This window comes from Coregonus lavaretus, assembly GCF_964263955.1.
Source record: "Coregonus lavaretus genome assembly, chromosome: 25".
In the NCBI taxonomy this organism is placed as follows: domain Eukaryota; kingdom Metazoa; phylum Chordata; class Actinopteri; order Salmoniformes; family Salmonidae; genus Coregonus; species Coregonus lavaretus.
This window is the reverse complement of record NC_140012.1, coordinates 17,424,791-17,444,265: the sequence shown is the minus strand read 5'-3', so window position 1 is coordinate 17,444,265 and position 19,475 is coordinate 17,424,791. Positions and strand designations below refer to the sequence as shown.

Genomic DNA, 19,475 nt, shown 5'->3' with positions numbered 1-19,475 from the left:
AACGTAACAAAATGTGGAAAAAGTCAAGGGGTCTGAATACTTTCCGAATGCACTGTATATACAGTACCAGTGAAAAGTTTGGACACACCTACTCATTCAACGGTTTTTCTTTATTTTTACTATTTTCTACATTGTAGAATAATAGTGAAGACATCAAAACTATGAAATAACACATATGGAATCATGTAGTAACCAAAACATTTTAAACAAATAACATATATTTCAGATTTCAGATTCTTCAAAGTAGCCACCCTTTGCCTTGATGACAGCTTTGCACACTGTTGGCATTCTCTCAACCAGCTTAATGAGGAATGCTTTTCCAACGGTCTTGAAGGAGTTCCCACATATGCTGAGCACTTTTTGGCAGCTTTTCCTTCATTCTGCGGTCCAACTCATCCCAAACCATCTCAATTGGGTTGAGGTCGGGTAATTGTGTGATTTTATTATTATTATTATTGTGGAGGCCAGGTCATCTGATGCAGCACTCCATCACCCTCCTTCTTGGTCAAATAGCCCTTACACAGCCTGGAGGTGTGTTATGGGTCATTGTCCTGTTGAAAAACAAAAATGGTAGTCCCACTAAGCGCAAACCAGATGGGATGGCGTATCGCTGCAGAATGCTGTGGTAGCCATGCTGGTTAAGTGTGCCTTGAAATAAATCACCAACAGTGTCACCAGCAAAGCACCCTCACACCATCACACCTTCACCTCTATGCTTCACGGTGAGAACCACACATGCGGAGATCATCTGTTCACCTACTCTGCATCTCACAAATACACAGCGGTTGGAACCTAAAATCTATAATTTGGACTCATCAGACCAAAGGACAGATTTGCACCGGTCTTATGTCCATTGCTCGTGTTTCTTAGCCCAAGCAATTATTTTCTTCTTATTGGGGTCCTTAAGTAGTGGTCTCTTTGCAGCAATTCGACTATGAAGGCCTGATTCACGCAGTCTCCTCTGAACAGTTGATGTTGAGATGTGTCTGTTACTTGAACTCTGTGAAGCATTTATTTGGGCTGCAATCTAAGGTGCAGTTAACTCTAATGAACTTATCCTCTGCAGCAGAGGTAACTCTGGGTCTTCCTTTCCTGTGCGGTCCTCAAGAGAGCCAGTTCCATCATCACGCTTGATGGTTTTTGAGACTGCACTTGAAGAAACTTTAAAAGTTCCTGATATTTTCCAGATTGACTGACCATCATGTCTTCAAGTAATGATGGACTGTCGTTTCTCTTTGCTTATTTGAGCTGTTCTTGCCATAATATGGACTTGGTCTTTTACCAAATAGGGCTATCTTCTGTATACCCCCCCTACCTTCTCACAACAAAACTGATTGTCTCAAACGCATTAAGAAGGAAATAAATTCCACAAATTAACTTTTACAGGCACAGCTGTTAATTGAAATGCATTCCAGGTAACTACCTCATGGAGCTGGTTGAGAGAATGCCAAGAGTGTGCAAAGCTGTCATCAAGGCAAAGTGTGGCTACTGTGAAGAATCTCAAATCTCAAATTTGTTTAACACTTTTTTGGTTACTACATTATTCCATATGTGTTATTTCATAGTTTTGATGTCTTCACTATTATTCTACAATGTAGAAAATTGTAAAAAATAAAGAAAAACCCTGGAATGAGTAGGTGTGTCCAAACTTTTGACTGGTACTGTATATACTGTATATTTATAGCTCACAACCACCACTCACTGGCATGTAGCAGGTACAGAAGAAGAAGAAAAAACATCAAGTTCTCACACTCGTGCACACTTGCGCTTAACCACATACATTCTCACACGCACACACAGGTTTCTGTCCCAGGGAAGTTTAATCTGTACAGGTGGGAACCACTTTCTTTCCCCACAGCAACATAGCACATCACTTCCTCCCGAGGTGAAGGGTCAGATATTTTTTTTTTTAAGGGGGCGATGGGGAGGGCAGGGGGTCGGGGGCCAGGTGAAACTAGGGTTGGGGTCTTGCATGTAGAGCATTGGCAGGTGACAGGCATGGGAGGGAGATAGGGTCAGAGGTCAGGGGTCAGTGGTCAGTCGTGGATAACGATGGGTCCCCTCATCCTGAGGCTGGGGTGGGGGTGTGGAGGGGCGAGTAGCGGCCCCTGTGGTAGTGCCTGGGAGGCCTTGCGCAGGGTGATCTGCTCACAGGGCTGTCGACAGGCGCGCCTCAGCTGGGACCGTGACAGCAGCCGCCTGGCCCTCCTGGAGAGACAGGACATGACATCAGAGGGGACAGGACATCAGAGAGGACAGGATATGACATCAGAGGGGAACTCAACAGAACGTTAGAACACACGGTCTCACTCTAACCTTTTATTCTGCTAAAACACTGGGAGAGACTGAGAGAAAGATACATTAAGTAAAGGGCTGTTGTTGCAGAGAGTCTATTACTACAGCATTGGCAGCATCTCGCCTTCTCTCTCTCGCTCTCTCAGGGTTGTTTATAATTTCTCTGAACAGAAAAATGTATCAATTACCTCCAGTACAACTCACGCTGGGATTTAATTTGGCTAATATAGACACTGTGTGTCAGTTTGTGCGTGCATATTGTGTTGTTTTGGCCATTGTTTTTTACTGCATTAAGGAAAGAGAGAGGGAGATGGAGAGAGAGACGGGTCCTGAGGGCAGGGCTGTCTGGTGAATGCCTGAGTGTTTATTAGAGAGTTTCTCTGTGTGATATAATCAGTAATATTGATCACTCCATCTAGTGAGGCAGGACCAGTCACAGAGTCATGGAAAATGTATGAGTGTGCCACACACACAGTCGCTAGTACCTTTTACTGAATATATTCTTTCATAGTCTCGAAAATCGCAGACCTAGAGCAACAGCATTAGGTCTGGGGAACATGGGGGAATTTCTCGGTAACTTCAAAAGGGGAGAACAAAAAAATCTGGGGAGAGTGCTCTTCAGACAGACAACTCTACCAACAAATCACGAGTTTGGGTAGGTGGGGCGTAGAATGTGAACGGCAATTGTGCTCTTGAGCAATAATCCTCTCAGAAACATGACAGAGGCGGACACAATTCGGATCCAGATACAGTAGTTAGGGTTACTATAGTGGTTGTAAGCTTGTTACGCTAACGTTAGCTGTCATGGTGCATGCAAACTACTTACTAGCGAAACACAAATATTCTCTGCAAGCTCCATCTAGCTAGTTACAAATGTTGTGTCCGGTGGGGATGTTTAAGACATAAGGCTCAGAACGGATTTCCTGCACGTCCATTTCTGCCTTGCCCAACCTATGCTTGAACCTGTGCAGACGTGTATGTTGGAACATTTTCAATATGGGAAACAACCTGTCCGCCGACCCTTGGGAGACTAATCTCTACCTGTTTAGAAACATTGGGCATATGTAATCTTACACACACACACACACACACACAAACACAAATGCGCACACACACCACCAGCCTGACCTCTATCTGAGCTCTAATTGGTTCTAATTAGTGTCAGCCAATCAGATGAGACTCATTAGCATATTACAGCTGAGATTCTGGGAAGAGGAAGTATTCTGGCACACACACAAACACAAACACACACACACACGCACACAGTGGCATGTAAGTGGATGCTCCAGTGGTGCAGTAATAATATTTCCATTGAAGCCTGGTCAATATCAGACAATTAGACTAAAATAACCCTTCATCCAGGGAAAAAGGGGGGTGATGCGGGTGGACATTTTTCATGGACTGTGTGTGAGTGCATTATCAAGTTGACTGGACTGTACGATCCACAAGTGAGAAACAGACTCCACAGGTAACCCAGGTCACATGTGTGTGTGTGTGCTTACATTTGCGTGTGCACGTGGGTGTGCATGTGTGTGTGTGCGGGGTTGGGGGCTTACCGTGAGCAGGTGTGTAACGGCTGCAGCACTGAAATGAAACAAGCAGCCAGTCACTGACAGGAAGGGAAACACACGCCGACCCACGATGCAACAGGGCACGAGAGGTCAGGACCTGTATTCCCAAAGAGTCTCAGAGTAGGAGTGCTAATGTACACTCTTAGAAAAAAAGGTGCTATATAGAACCTAAAAGGGTTATTTGGCTGTCCCCATAGGAGAACCCTTTGAATATCCCTTTTTGGTTCCAGGTAGAACCCTTTTTGGTTCCATGTAGAACCCTTTCCACAGACGGTTCTACATGAAATCCAAAAGGCTTATCCTATGGGGACAGCCGAAGAACCCTTTTGGAAGCCTTTTTTTCTTAGAGTGTAGGATGGTGCATTTGAGGTCGTAATAACATTATATGGAACTGATCCTGGATCAGCACTTCTACTCTGAGACACTTTTTGAATACGGGCCCAGGTGTGTGTGTGTACATTAAGAGAGATAACATTATGTGAGTGTGTTTTGTATGAGATGAGCCTATTTGGTTACCTGTGGAGTCCCATTCATCAGCTTGGCAGTGGCTTCAGTCTCAGCCCTGTGTACCCTACAGTTGTGATCCCCATTAAAAGATGTTAAACTAACTATCCCTTAACCTAGCAAGTTGATGCATAGCAAAACAATATCCATAGACCACACACTAAAACCAAATGGTTCTATATAGTGCCAACTAAGGGTTCTTTGGCTTGTAACCATAGCGGAACCCTTTTTGGTGGTACATGGAACCTTTTTTTGAAGGTTCTATAAAAAACCATGCTCATAAGGTTCTAAATGGAACCTGGATGGTGCTATAAAGAACCCTTTCCTAAGATTCTATAAAGAACAATTAAAAAAGGTTGTATATAGCACCAAAAAAGGGTTCCGCTATGGTTACAACCCTTTTGGGGGCTAAATAGAACACCTTTATGGAGAATGGTTCTTTAAAGAACCTTTCTCAATCTCAACGTTTTTTGTAGAACCATGCAGGGTTTTTAGCCATATTAAATTGTTAAAATTGCATTAATTGTATTATTGTGTTTATTAACAAGTTGAATCAGGTTGCTAGCTCTGGAACGGCTGGGGGTCCCTGAGGAGAGAATTGAGTCAACCGTTCTCAACTGACACAAGGTCTTACGCAAGTCTTTCACAAGACACCATCACTGGCCATAGTCAGATATAATAATATAATGTAATAGCATAACACAACAGATTAGATCAACTGGAATGACACTCACTCACGGTTGCACAAAAAGAGCTGTGCGCAAACCACGCCCCAAAATATTTGATTGAGCCGCCACCCCTACATTTTAATTATCACTAAAAAAATTACCCTTTTTTGAACTGCAAAGAACCTTTGAAGAGCTCAAAGGGTGCTTTGGGTCAGTATGGTTTTGGGTCAGTATGGTTCCACATAGAACCATCACCCTTCCTAAAGAACCCTTGAGGAACCCTAATTTCTTAGTGTGCATCTATAGTCCAATTTGACCCAGTTTGACCCAGACTCAACTCCTGATGCATCTCAACGCTCAGCTGTGACCTGTTTATTCATTACATTTCTACGTCCTCATCTCTATTATTCTATTTCTGTGCTCGGTGAGTCATGGTTGTCGAAGCTTGTTAGGACATGGCTGCTTCAGCCCAATCAGCTGTCAGTCCCAGGCATAATCAGCCGTCACGCGGCAATCACATATAAGACAGTCGAACGCATCATCAGCCCAGCTGCCAATCAGAGGCCACACCTACCTGGTCTCCCGGGAGACGAGGAAGAAGCTGTCGTCAGGGGCATCGATCAAGTTTGGGCGTCGCTTCCTAATCATGACTCCGCCCCTAGCACTGCCCCTGGTCCCTCCGACTCCACTGCTACGGCCGTTGTGCTGGGAAGAGCCAATCACAAACAATTAGAATATGTCAATCATATACAAGCACCTCATAATCATCCAAGAAAAATCTGCCATGTTAAATGATGCAATATTGCGGAGTCAACCTTAAATGTCTGTATTTGAAGTCTGTATTTGAATGTAGTTGCTGCCCGACTACATTGCAGACGTTGCATTGCATCATCAACCAATAGTTGTGTGCTACGTCATCAACTGGGCAGCAGTCGGGCAGATTGGTATGTCATACGATGTGGTTAGCGGATATATTAAAACCTTTCCAGGTATTTTGAGATCTGGGATGCGTCTGCAATGTAGTCAAGTAGGAGCGCAATCTACAGTATGTAAAGTGTTTAGTAAAAGAAAGACTGTTACTCACAACTGGTTCCGTTGTCTGCCCTGGGTTTTCTACAGAAGGACACAGGAGACAACATGATAGAGATTAATTGGTGTGTGTGTGATTGTATGTGTGTGTGCAAGTGTGTGTCTGTATGTGTGTGGGTGTGTGTGTGAGTGTGTGTACCTGGGCGTTTCTCCGGCTCTGCTCTGGTGTGGTGGTGGAAGCTGCGTTTACCCAGAAGGCCATGGGGACCGTAAGGGAGAGAAGAGAGGAGGCGGCGTTGGGGGGGGGCTTGTAAGCCGAGGGTTCGGTGAGAACGGGGGGCGTGTATCGCGGGGCGGGACTCTGGAACACATTACATCACACATTTGATACCCATATCACTAATTATTTTATGTTTTTGTTGTCATAGGAGAATGTCATTCTTTGTGGATTACTCATGTCATAGAAACATGTCGTGGGACGTATTTGCTCCATTATTTAGGTATTGTGTGTGTGTGTGTGTGTGTAGGTGTAGGTGTGTGTGTGTTACCCAGGAACTGCAGGACGCTGGTCAGGGTGCTCCTCTGGGTGGTCCGGATTCTGGATGGTCGCCCGACTTGCCCCTCCGACACCCGCAACATATCTAGACCAATCACCAAACAGCAGCTCATCTACTGACCAATCACACCGCCAGTGACAAACAAAGCAGCTGTACTGTCATTCACAGTCAGACTCAGGAATATTGAGACATTTTGGTTAATCTACCGGTGCCTGTTGCATGCGGTGTAGTTTTCTTGTATTGTTTAATCTCTAACGCAGAATTTATCTGAAGGCTCCGAAACGAACTGTAACCCACTAAAAATAGCTGTGCAACTACTAATCTGCTACTGTAACTATCTTGCTTCAGTCTGAGTTGAAAACAGTCAGTTTATGAGACTGAAACGATGTGTTTATAGACGACTTACTGAATAAGATGGTTATGGGGAGATGTAGTAGCAGAGCTCTCTCTGTCACACACACAAACTGAATATACGTTAAAACACAACACCTAAAATAAAAACACTAAAACATACATGCTCACATGCATGCACACACACGCATACAGCATGGTGAGGGTGTGACTGGGGTGTGATGGAAGCAGGCAGAGAGGCGGAGTCCATGCTGTAGGGGCAGGCCTTGTCTGGTCCTCTGGCCAATCGGTATGTTTGATGTAGTGATGGACAGGTACATAGACACATGAAGCACAAGGACTCAGAGAGGATGGTTTCAGCTGTGACTTTATTAGTTACCACTGTCACATTCACAGAGAGACAGAGAGAGAGATGGATAGAGGAAGAGATATAGACAGAGGGAGTGGAAGAGAGAAGAGCAAGACAAGGTAGGAGAAATAGAGATGAGTCCATATGACTGGGACAGAGGAAGGTCCTGATATGGGCACGTAAGAGTTGATTACAGGACAGAATGGGAGCAGGAGTGGGTTGACATGGCAACACAGAAATAGTAAATAATAAACAAGCTTCAAACTCAGAAAGAAAAGCAGAGAATGGAGGGCTGATTACCATCATCATCATTATCTTCATAGAAGCCACTACTTTTTACTTCTGTTCCCCTCCTCCCTCTACCTTCCTTTCCCTCCTCTCCCTTATGTCCATTCCTCATTATCTTCCTCCGTGTTGTCAGATGAGCTCTAGCTAATCAAACCGCTCTCAAGCAATCACAGCGATCACTCATACACACAATTACTTGCAGAAAAAGCACCTATACACGCAGAAAAGCACACATACAAAGGCTCATTAATGTAACACGCAATGTGCTGCGCAAAATAGAGCTTTTCTTATTAAAATATACTTCTAACTAACCTTAAATATATGCATACATTCTACAACTATCATATACTTTGGCCTGGAAAATAGGACAAGCATAAATTATATGCATCTATGTTTGTGTATGGGTGGGCATGTATAGAAAATTACTTTTTCTGAAAAATGTTTGGAGAAGAGTGTGTGCTTGTATGGATTTCAAACGGCTATAATGGCTGTTCAGTTGATACAGTGACTTAAAAACAAACCAAAACAGACAAACCAACAGATGATGAAACACAAAAGTCATGAGGACAGGCAGTCTTTATTGAAACCGGGGAGAATACAAAACCAAAATAATAATAATATAATACAATATAACAAAAACAGAGAGAGAGACAGACGTGGGAGGGGGGGGCAGCGAGGTGGGGGGGATGGGTGAAAGGGGGGTGTCAAGGTGAAGGAGGGGGCAGTGTGTGTGTACGAGTGTGTGTTCGTGCGTGTGTGTCCATGTATGGGTGTGTCATGAGGCAGAAGTTAGGAATTGAAGGAGCTCTTACACTCTGCCTTTATGGCGCCACAGTTAATGGGCACAAATGGGCGCCGCGCAGCGCGTCGAAGTCTGATGATGTCGCGGCACATGTGGCGTGCCAGCTTGGTGAGGCGGGAGGCCTGCAGCAAGAAGGCCTGCTTGGTCTTCGTGGAGGACTTGGGGCTGCCGCTGTTACGCACCGGCACCATGTGACTGGACTGGCGGGGGCCGTGGCCACGCGACCGAGGCTCCTAGAGAAGGAGAAAAGGCTCACATGAATACCTGTTGTCCATGACCAAGAAGAACAACTGTTCTACATGATATATCCATATCTGAACGTTCAGTAACATTGAATAAGCAGAATTTGGTTTTATGTTGAGTGGGGAACAATGTTAAAGGGGAGGTGTGGGGTAGTTAAAGGTGAGGTCTTACGTTGGGCAAAGGACTGGGTGGGGTCTTCTCCTCGGGCGCCTCCGCTCTGCTTGGCATCTTAAGGCCACCGTACTTCTTCCAGTACATCCAGCACGACACACACAGGCGACATTGCATGTTGGGCGGCCCCCACGAGTACCACTGGGCTGATTGCATCGCTGTACACACACATACATAAAGACTCATACACCTTATCAATGCATAATCAATAAGCATAATCAGTATCTAACAGTCCATCAATAAGGTTTCCTCTTAAACACTGTTCATCAGTCTCCCATGAGGGATGGAGAGCTGGATGGCTGGATAAAGGTGTACTTACAGTAGCAGCTCTCGCAGGCCCGTCCTCCCCCCGCTGCATGGTAGGCTCCAGGCCCCGCCCCATTCACCATTGCCATCTTCCCATTGGTCACTGAGAGCTGGTTAGGGTTGGGCTTATTGCTGCGAAACGAGGTAGATACACAAAGCTTACAATCTGAATCCTATGTAACAGCTGAAGATACACATACACTATATATACACACAAAAGTATGTGGACACCCCTTCAAATTAGTGGATTCGGCTATTTCAGCCACACCCGTTGCGGACAGGGGTATACAATCGAGCACACAGCCATGCAATCTCTATAGACAAACATTGGCAGTAGAATGGTCCGTACTGAAGAGCTCAGTGACTTTCAATGTGGCACCGTTATAGGATGGCACCTTTCCAACAAGTCAGTTCATCTAATTTCTTCCCTGCTAGAGCTGCCCCGGTCAACTGTAAGTGCTGTTATTGTTAAGTGGAAACGTCTAGGAGCAACAACAGCTCAGCCGCAAAGTCGTAGGCCACACAAGCTCACAGAACGGGACCACCGAGTGCTGAAGCGCGTAAAAATAGTCTGTCGTCGGTTGCAACACTCACTACCGAGTTCCAAACTGCCTCTGGAAGAAACGTCAGCACAAGAACTGTTCGTTGGAAGCTTCATGAAATGTGTTCCCATGGCCGAGCAGCCGCACACAAGCCTAAGATCACCACGCGCAATGCCAAGCGTCGGCTGGAGTGGTGTAATGTTCGCCACCATTGGACTCTGGAGCAGTGGAAATGCGTTCTCTGGAGTGATGAATCACGGTTCACCATCTGGCAGTCCGACAGACTAATCTGAGTTTGGCGGATGCCAGGAGAACACATCTGCCCCAATGCATAGTGCCAACTGTAAAGTTTGGTGGAGGAGGAAAAATGGTCCCTTAGTTACAGTGAAGGGAAATCTTAAGGCTGCAGTATACAATGACATTCTAGACAATTCTGTGCTTCCAACTTTGTGGCAACAGTTTGGGGAAGGCCCTTTCCTGTTTCAGCATGACAATGCCCCCGTGCACCAACGAGGTCCATACAGAAATGGTTTGTTGAGATCGATGTGGAAGAACTTGACTGGCCTGCACAGAGCCCTGACCTCAACCGCATCGAACACCTTTGGGATGAATTGGAACACAGACTGCCAGCCAGGCCTAATCGCCCAACATCAGTGCCCGACCTCACTAATGCTCTTGTGGCTGAATGGAAGCAAGTCCCCGCAGCAATGTTTCAACATCTAGTGGAAAGCCTTCCCAGAAGAGTTGAGGCTGTTATAGCAGCAAAGGGTGGGACCAACTCCATATTAATGGCCATGATTTTGGAATGAGATGTTTAACAAGAAGTTGTCCACATACTTTTGGTAATGTAGTGTATATGGACATTGTGCATCAACACTAACACACACTCAATCAAACACACACACTTACTATGTGGGGATGTAAACCTGCTTCAGTTTGCTTTCTGCTTCTGCTGCCTTCAGTCTCTTCTGCTCGGAGAGAAACACAGAGAGGAGAGTTAGACTGCAAGCCAAGGAAAGACCAGAGGATAGCTTGGCACTGGATGCTGCTAACAGCTAAGCAAGCTAGCTAGTTAGCAGGAGTGGTGTAGAGATACTGAGACTTACCTGCTGTACGTATCTGTCTGTTGTCTTCCACATGTAATAATACTCTATTATACTGGTCAAAGACTTCCACGGTAGCTAAAGTGAGGGAAAAGTATTAATAACTTTCATGTTTTTGACGTCTGTGTGTCAGATCCCTCATGAATATTGATGAGCAGGCTGACCAGGGTTATTCTGAACCCAACATGTCAGACGCAAACACACACACACAGTTTACTATATACACAGGCAATCAAACATGTTTGGCTATTCATGAGCACCTGCCCTCCACACACACACTGAGACTTACAAAGTCTTGTCTTATGTCGTTGAAGTCCTTTCCGTATTTCTCCAGAGCCTCTTCAAACATGGCTGCCTCCGAGGCGCTCCACTCCTCCATCTCGTCTCGACACAGCACCGGCCCACCGGACGGCACCAACACACTCAACGCACTGGACAGGTCGTAACCATGACGATGCAGCGTGTCCATCGCATGGAACTAGAATAGGCAGAGAGAATATTGTAGAGTTTATCCGTGGACGTTCAAGAAGGTTACATCCGTAGACGAACAGTCAAACTCAGGACAATTCAAAAATGGTGTGTGTGTGTGTCTCTCACCAGCGTGATGTCTCGTGAGGCGGCGGCTGCACTCGTATGTAGACTGGGCTGTCTGACCGAGCTGCTACAGTCCAGCGCTCTGGCAAAGGTCCCCACCGCCCTACACACACACAGTTTTGAGGTCAGGGGTCTTAGGTACCACCAACAGGAACTGAGAGGTCAGGGGTTAGAGGTTAAATGTCCTACCGTGCGACCACCAGGAACTGGTCAATCTGTTTGCTGGAGAGAGGACAGTCAGGATCCCAAAGCTTCTCCTCTAACTTTGACTGGTCCCACTCATCTGATTCCACTACAAAGAGATACATACAGTCAGAGGGTGTGAGTGTGTGTATGTGTGTGTGTGTGAAGAACGTATGGTAAGTATGTCTGTGTGTAGGTGTGTGCCTACCCTCCTGTAGCATGTCAGGTACGTCGGCCTGAAAGCGTGGTCCCACTCTGATCTCTCCCTTATCAGCCAACAGTGTCTTTTGGGTTGGGTCGTAGACCAGCGAGTAGAAGAACGTATCCTACGTAAAACACACACACATTTTACAATATATACACACACAAAGCTGACACATTAGAATGGCATGGGAGGCATTTTAATGGCAGGTGTGGATGTATGGTGCACACACACAAGCCCCCTTACCTCTTTGTCCAGGTAGGAGAGGACAGCTTCAGTCTCATTCAACAATGCCACACTACACTTCCCCCTGAGAAAGAGACAGAAAGAGCAGAGAGACGGCGAGGGGTGAGACAAAGAGTGGGGGAGTGAAAGGAGAGAAAATGAGCATGGTTGTCTGTGTTAACATCCAGGCATACTGCCTCTTACGGGGGGGGGGGGGGGTACCTGATATGTGTGGCTGGTAGACTCTCATACTGGCGGGAGAGGAACAGTTCTCTGTGGCGTAACTGGTGTTTCTGTTTGTCGGTCAGCTCCGCCTCCAACGGACTCTCTTTCTCCTCCTCTTTATCCTCCTCTAGGTCCTCTGCACATACACACACATTAAACATGACCGTCTGAGCCTGGACCCCTGCTGTATGGCTCAGGAAACTCTCCAGACATTCAGAGCCACTTACTTGCATGTTTGTCAGCCAACTGTATGAGGCTGTGTGAGATGTCTCTCCTTCTGTAGAAACACACCACCTTGGCCTCCACATTGCCACTGGCCGTCTGAAGGGAGAGAGAGGTGAAGGAAACTCTTAGAACACAGATTTATCACAATTAAATAATACTCCTCCACATTACCACTGGCTATCTATGGGAGGGGGAGAGAGAGTTAACACTTTAAAAACAGTCTTGAATTGAACTGAGAGAGAGGGGCGGGGACTAAGTAACACGTCTGAGACTTGTTCCCTGGCCCAATATCCAGGACACTGACTGAAAAATCATTTATTTGCTAAGTACATTTACACATACCCAGAATTTTACTTGGTGATATGGTGCAACTAGCAATAGACAATATATAGAGACAGAAACAGACAGAGGAATTTACACAAGGTTTACATACATTATACAAAAAAGATACTATACATTGATTGATTGCCTGATTGGTCAGACAGATGTTTTGTCTCCTCTTGAGATTAAACACACTGGAGGAAAAGCATGGAGGAGAGCGGGAGGGAGGTACGGATTAGGGGTGTGAACTTTAAAACAAAATTGGGAGCCTTAACATTAAGAACATAAAACTGGCATTAGGCTACAGTCATGGAGCCTCCGTGTGGCTAGTTATTAGGAGCTATCTAGGCTAATCAATGGAAGATGGAATTACAATTACTGAACTAAAAGTTAAATGAGAAAAACTTTTTTCCCCTTCACAAATTAAAATCACTTTGCAGTTATCACAAAACTACCACTAACAGGTCCCGATCATCATCAGAAAAAAAAAAAAAAAAAGTACAAATACCCAATGCAACAATGCTGTGACGTTAGTAGGAGAACAAAATAAAAATAAAAATTGCTACTTTATTAACGGGAGCTGTAATGCACGAGGTAGAGCGAGAGGCTTGAAGCGGAGCAGCAGCTCAAATGTGAGTGACGAGGGGAGCAGGGAGGGGGAGAGAGATTGCAAACAAATTGACTTGCGCTGGTAGACTAACTTAATGCCAGTTATTTACAGTGGGGGAAAAAAGTATTTAGTCAGCCACCAATTGTGCAAGTTCTCCCACTTAAAAAGATGAGAGGCCTGTAATTTTCATAATCGGTACACGTCAACTATGACAGACAAATTGAGGGGAAAACAATCAAGAAAATCACATTGTAGGATTTTTAATGAATTTATTTGCAAATTATGGTGGAAAATAAGTATTTGGTCACCTACAAACAAGCAAGATTTCTGGCTCTCACAGACCTGTAACTTCTTCTTTAAGAGGCTCCTCTGTCCTCCACTCGTTACCTGTATTAATGGCACCTGTTTGAACTTGTTATCAGTATAAAAGACACCTGTCCACAACCTCAAACAGTCACACTCCAAACTCCACTATGGCCAAGACCAAAGAGCTGTCAAAGGACACCAGAAACAAAATTGTAGACCTGCACCAGGCTGGGAAGACTGAATCTGCAATAGGTAAGCAGCTTGGTTTGAAGAAATCAACTGTGGGAGCAATTATTAGGAAATGGAAGACATACAAGACCACTGATAATCTCCCTCGATCTGGGGCTCCACGCTAGATCTCACCCCGTGGGGTCAAAATGATCACAAGAACGGTGAGCAAAAATCCCAGAACCACACGGGGGGACCTAGTGAATGACCTGCAGAGAGCTGGGACCAAAGTAACAAAGCCTACCATCAGTAACACACTACGCCACCAGGGACTCAAATCCTGCAGTGCCAGACGTGTCCCCCCTGCTTAAGCCAGTACATGTCCAGGCCCGTCTGAAGTTTGCTAGAGTGCATTTGGATGATCCAGAAGAGGATTGGGAGAATGTCATATGGTCAGATGAAACCAAAATAGAACTTTTTGGTAAAAACTCAACTCGTCGTGTTTGGAGGACAAAGAATGCTCAGTTGCATCCAAAGAACACCATACCTACTGTGAAGCATGGGGGTGGAAACATCATGCTCTGGGGCTGTTTTTCTGCAAAGGGACCAGGACGACTGATCCGTGTAAAGGAAAGAATGAATGGGGCCATGTATCGTGAGATTTTGAGTGAAAACCTCCTTCCATCAGCAAGGGCATTGAAGATGAAACGTGGCTGGGTCTTTCAGCATGACAATGATCCCAAACACACCGCCCGGGCAACGAAGGAGTGGCTTCGTAAGAAGCATTTCAAGGTCCTGGAGTGGCCTAGCCAGTCTCCAGATCTCAACCCCATAGAAAATCTTTGGAGGGAGTTGAAAGTCTGTTGCCAGCGACAGCCCCAAAACATCACTGCTCTAGAGGAGATCTGCATGGAGGAATGGGCCAAAATACCAGCAAGTGTGTGAAAACCTTGTGAAGACTTACAGAAAACGTTTGACCTGTGTCATTGCCAACAAATGGTATATAAAAGTATTGAGAAACTTTTGTTATTGACCAAATACTTATTTTCCACCATAATTTGCAAATAAATTCATAAAAAATCCTACAATGTGATTTTCTGGATTTTTTCCCCTCATTTTGTCTGTCATAGTTGACGTGTACCTATGATGAAAATTACAGGCCTCTCTCATCTTTTTAAGTGGGAGAACTTGCACAATTGGTGGCTGACTAAATACTTTTTTTCCCCCACTGTATCATCTCATCTGATTACATAGTACATGTATTGACTGCATCAAACGGAGAGACGGTAGTTCAGCTAGCTAACGTTAGGTAGGTTAATTGAGACTACATATTGTAACTTGAATTGTGCGCTTTGTCCTCTTCCTAATCCTACAGTAAATAACTCCATTCAGATTATTAAATAGCAGCCTCTTGGTGGTGTTGGCTCTTGGTGGTGTAGCCCGTCCTCATTTAACTTTTAGTTCAGTAATTGTAATTCCATCTTCCATTGATTAGCCTAGATAGCCTCCTAATAACTAGCCACACGGAGGCTCCATGACTGTAGCCTAGTGCCAGTTTGATGACTTGTGATTGGACGATAACAACAAGCTACACACGTCACTCTCATGAAAAGCAAGAGCACCAGCAGCGTAAATTATAAATGTGTCTCTCCGCGGGATGCGCGATGTAGACCATCTGCATTGTGAATTCATGTGGAACTTTATTAATTTTCTTATTGTTTTATCGGAAAACCGATACAAAAATGGCAGTCTAAATGTTAAGAAAATGTTTCCATTGGTCACATCCCTAGTACGGATGGAGAGTGAGGGGGAAGGGAGGAAGTGTGCCCATTCTCACCTGCCGGTTGAAAATGACAGTTTTAGGCAGGTAACATCTGTCGCTATGGATCATATTAAACACACAATCTCACATGCACACACACACTAGCGCAGGTGAGGAGAGGGAAAGTCACAAAACAGACAGGCATTCCACCAATTCCCTCCTCAGGCACATCAGCCAGAGTACTTTAATTACGTATGTACACACACACACACACACTCCAGGGCGGGCAGTACCTTGTTGAGTTCTTCTATCCGGCGGATCAGGTAAGGGTTGCTGGAGGAATTCTCAAAGAATACATAGTCTGGAAGAGAACATAATAACATCACATTAACACACGGCCTGCCATATAACCTACTCCATTACAACTACTGGGTGTGCAGGCTTTTATTCCAGCCCTGTTCTAACACCTAATTCAACACCCCTAATGGGGCTTAAACCAGTGACCCTGCAGTTAAGGGGCCAGGCCACTGTATGTTGTCTGTGCCATAAAGATCCAGAACCCTTGGTAGAGGCTGCAGTAGTCAAAAGCTGGGAGCCAGGGTACACACAGTCACACACAAATTATTTCTGAGGGTTGGTGGTTCAGGTCAAAGTTAAACAAGTCAATCAGGTCTGAGTGGTACCTCTACCTATAGATGCCTGTCAACCATCATCAAATAGGTTTGCTACCGTACTACACACACACACACACACACATTTCACATCTCTACTCAGAAAGACAGGCGATACACAGACAACCACTTTCACCCATAGGCAGATTACACATTAACTCAGTAGATATAATATCATAGCAATAATATCATACAGTATATTATAATATTGATGCAATGCAAATACACAGCAGTGACATCAAGTGGAAAACACTCCAAGATGACAACAAATCAAACATCACGTGACACATTCCGATATTCTGTAGCCAAGTAGAAAAAAAGCATCGTTACATTGTTGCCAGATAATCTTTTCACCCAGCAGTGTGTAAATATAACGTTATCATACATGCAAGACAATATCCTTTACCGCCGACTTTGTTGCCCAGATGTTGTGGGATAATTATCATAAAACAGTAGCTAGCTACTGGCTATCCTCACAAACGTAAAAGATTCATTCACGCGACGCCATCATGAGACAATGTCGGATGCCATCAACAGCTATCTAACTGTTAGGTGGCTAACCTGGTAAAGCTAACCACATAGCTAGTTAGGTAGCTCATTGAATATGAGCAACAGTAAAACTACCAAATACAGATGTATGGGCCATTCCCTTCACACTGTCAAACAATAGAGCGTTATTATAACGGTTAAGATAATTCATTGCATTGGCAACAAAGCATGCCCTTCTAGCCAGGGGGGTAGTTAGCTAGCTGGTAGCTAACGCAAGAAGGAGCCGTAATACATGGATGCGTGCCAAAAAGGAGCCAAATACAAAGGACCTTTTCCAAACAACAATAAAGTCAATCAAACACGCACACATCAAATCATGCCGTGCATGTGTGGATTAAATGGGATATAACGTGAAAATAAGTAAAAAATTGTAAATGTTTATGGTGTAGCATGCTAGCTAACTGGTATGGCCACGATAGTCGCGAGGCCTGACCCATTAGAATCCCAAATATTTAGAAATCCGTGCGTTTCTCTGGTAAATGACAGCACGCGTTTACATGTATAATATCAGAAATGACACTATAGGTGTATATATAAGATAATGTAACACACATTCGCTGCATTGATATAAAATTAGCATGTTTCGACTATATCAAAAAACAATGTGACATACCTCCGACCCGGTACATGTTGGCGGCCATTTCTGCCCTCCCGGAGTGTAAAAACACAAACCATAAACTAACCGAAAATAGAATCAATAAATAAAGCGATCAGATGTTTAAGTCCTGTGGTCGGTTTTAAAACGCGTTGAAATTAGAAGGTAAGTTCGTAGGGGGGTTGAATGTGAAGTTGAGCGGGAGATTTTGCTGAGGTGCCCCCTATCTGCCTGCCTTCTCACAGTACAATACAGTAGGCAGACAGCCTGACACACAGCCAAAAGACTCGGATCAACCCGAAACCACATTGTTTGTGGGCCGACGCATCTTATTTGCTTTAGTTTTCGAGATGATCGGTCCCTGGCGAGGGAGGAGCTGGTTTTGACATATTGTGTATATTTATTTCTTCTGAACACATTTTCGTTTGTTGGCAATGTCAATTTTTGGCCATTTTTTCAAAATACTTTTATGTTCGCTAGGTGGACCAATAGTGTGCAACTGCAGCCCGCAATTAGGGGCGTTCCTGCATGTGGGCATTCCTTTATCTGCAGGAACAACACCCCTTCCCCCCAGCACCCCATTGGTTTCTGCATGAACAGCCCCCCTTGAGCATGACATCTTTATGTTTGTCTGACACTTTTGAATGCGGTCCCCATAGTATGCACAGTAGGCTGGAGGGCGGAGGTGTCAGTGGATGGAGTAGACAGGTGGGTGTTTGGGAGGGCAAAGTGGGATCAGTTTCAGTAGCTGAGTGAGCAGGTGATGGCTCGGGTGGATATGAGAGGCGATGTGGATAGTATGAATAACTGGGTGAGAACAGCTTTAGTGAGGGCAGCTACTGAGGCTATACCTAAAAGTTCAGGGAGGAGGAGGAAAGCAGTCCCATGGTGGACGAAGGAGTGTGGGGCAATGGTGAGGAGTAGGAACGGGGCAATGGTGAGGAGTAGGAACAGGGCATTTAGAGGACTGAAAAGGATGCATAACTTCCAACATGTGATTCAGTATAAGCAGGCCCAGGCCCTGGTGAGGAGAACTATCCATCAGGCAAAGAGGTCACGTTGGCGTCGGTTCTGTGACACCATTGGAAGGGCGACATCTGTGGGAGAAGTGTGGGGGATGATTAAGAGGATGAGTGGGGTCAGAAGGGAGTGGGATTATCCAGTGTTGACGAGTAGGGAGGATGCGGCAGTAACAGATGAGGAGAAGGCAGAGATGATGCCCAAAGCGTTTGTCCAAGTGCATAGCTCGGCAAATTTGTCAGAGGAGAGGCAGAGGGGGAGAGAGAGAATGAGAGAGGAACACCCTGGAGTGCTGGATAGGAGGGAGGATGTAAATGATGCGTTGAATGCACCATTTACCATGGCAGAGATGAAAAGGGCAATAAGTAAGGCTAGGTTAACTTCACCTGAGAAAGATGAGGTGTGCTATGTTATGTTGGCCAATCTTAGTGATGAGGCACTGGATAAGGTATTGGTGTTGTACAACACAGTGTGGGAGGAGGGGAAACTACCAGGCAGCTGGAAGGAGGCAGTAGGGGTACCAATCTGGAAGCCAGGGAAGGACCCAACAAGGCCAACAAGCTATCGGCCAATTGCTTTAATATCACATGTATGTAAGATTATGGAACGTATGATTACGGAGAGGCTAACTTACTTCCTGGAGAGCAGGGGGCTAGTATCGCCACATCAGAGTGGGTTCAGGAAGGGAACTATGGACCCAGCGCTCTGCTTAGAAGCAGAGGTCAGGAAGGAGACTGTTGTAGCTGGGGGGGTTTTATGTGGAGAAGGCGTATGATATGATGTGGAAGGAGGGGTTGTTAATCAAGCTTGATATTATGGGGGTTGGAGGAAGAACGTACAACTGGATAAAGGATTTCCTGTTTGGAAGGTCTATCCAGGTGAGTGTGGGGAAGTCTCTTATCAGGAAGCTACCTGGTGGATAACGGTACACTGCAGGGGAGCGTGATTAGTCCTCAGTTGTTCTCAATCATGATCATTAATGTTTACTCTCAGGTACGGCCGGATATTGGGAGGTCGTTATTTGCAGATGATTGGGCCTA

At 45.2% G+C, this 19,475-nt stretch overlaps 1 protein-coding gene across 1 annotated transcript; it reads right to left on the bottom strand.

Moving 5' to 3' along the window:
• Nucleotides 1-2,036: 2,036 nt before the first annotated feature.
• LOC311101209 (metastasis-associated protein MTA3-like) lies at nt 2,037-17,740 on the bottom strand (the record flags this gene model as incomplete). Its single annotated transcript, XM_084142314.1, has 19 exons — nt 17,434-17,740; nt 15,894-15,961; nt 12,436-12,529; nt 12,206-12,344; nt 12,005-12,068; nt 11,765-11,882; nt 11,563-11,665; nt 11,377-11,476; nt 11,069-11,257; nt 10,783-10,857; nt 10,586-10,644; nt 9,148-9,266; nt 8,829-8,986; nt 8,425-8,647; nt 6,616-6,708; nt 6,267-6,428; nt 6,123-6,151; nt 5,613-5,743; nt 2,037-2,208 (listed from the first exon to the last, which is right to left on the bottom strand). Exons 1-19 carry the CDS (start codon nt 17,459-17,461, stop codon nt 2,037-2,039), a joined length of 2,124 nt encoding a protein of 707 aa, XP_083998440.1. The 5' UTR covers nt 17,462-17,740.
• Nucleotides 17,741-19,475: the final 1,735 nt, after the last annotated feature.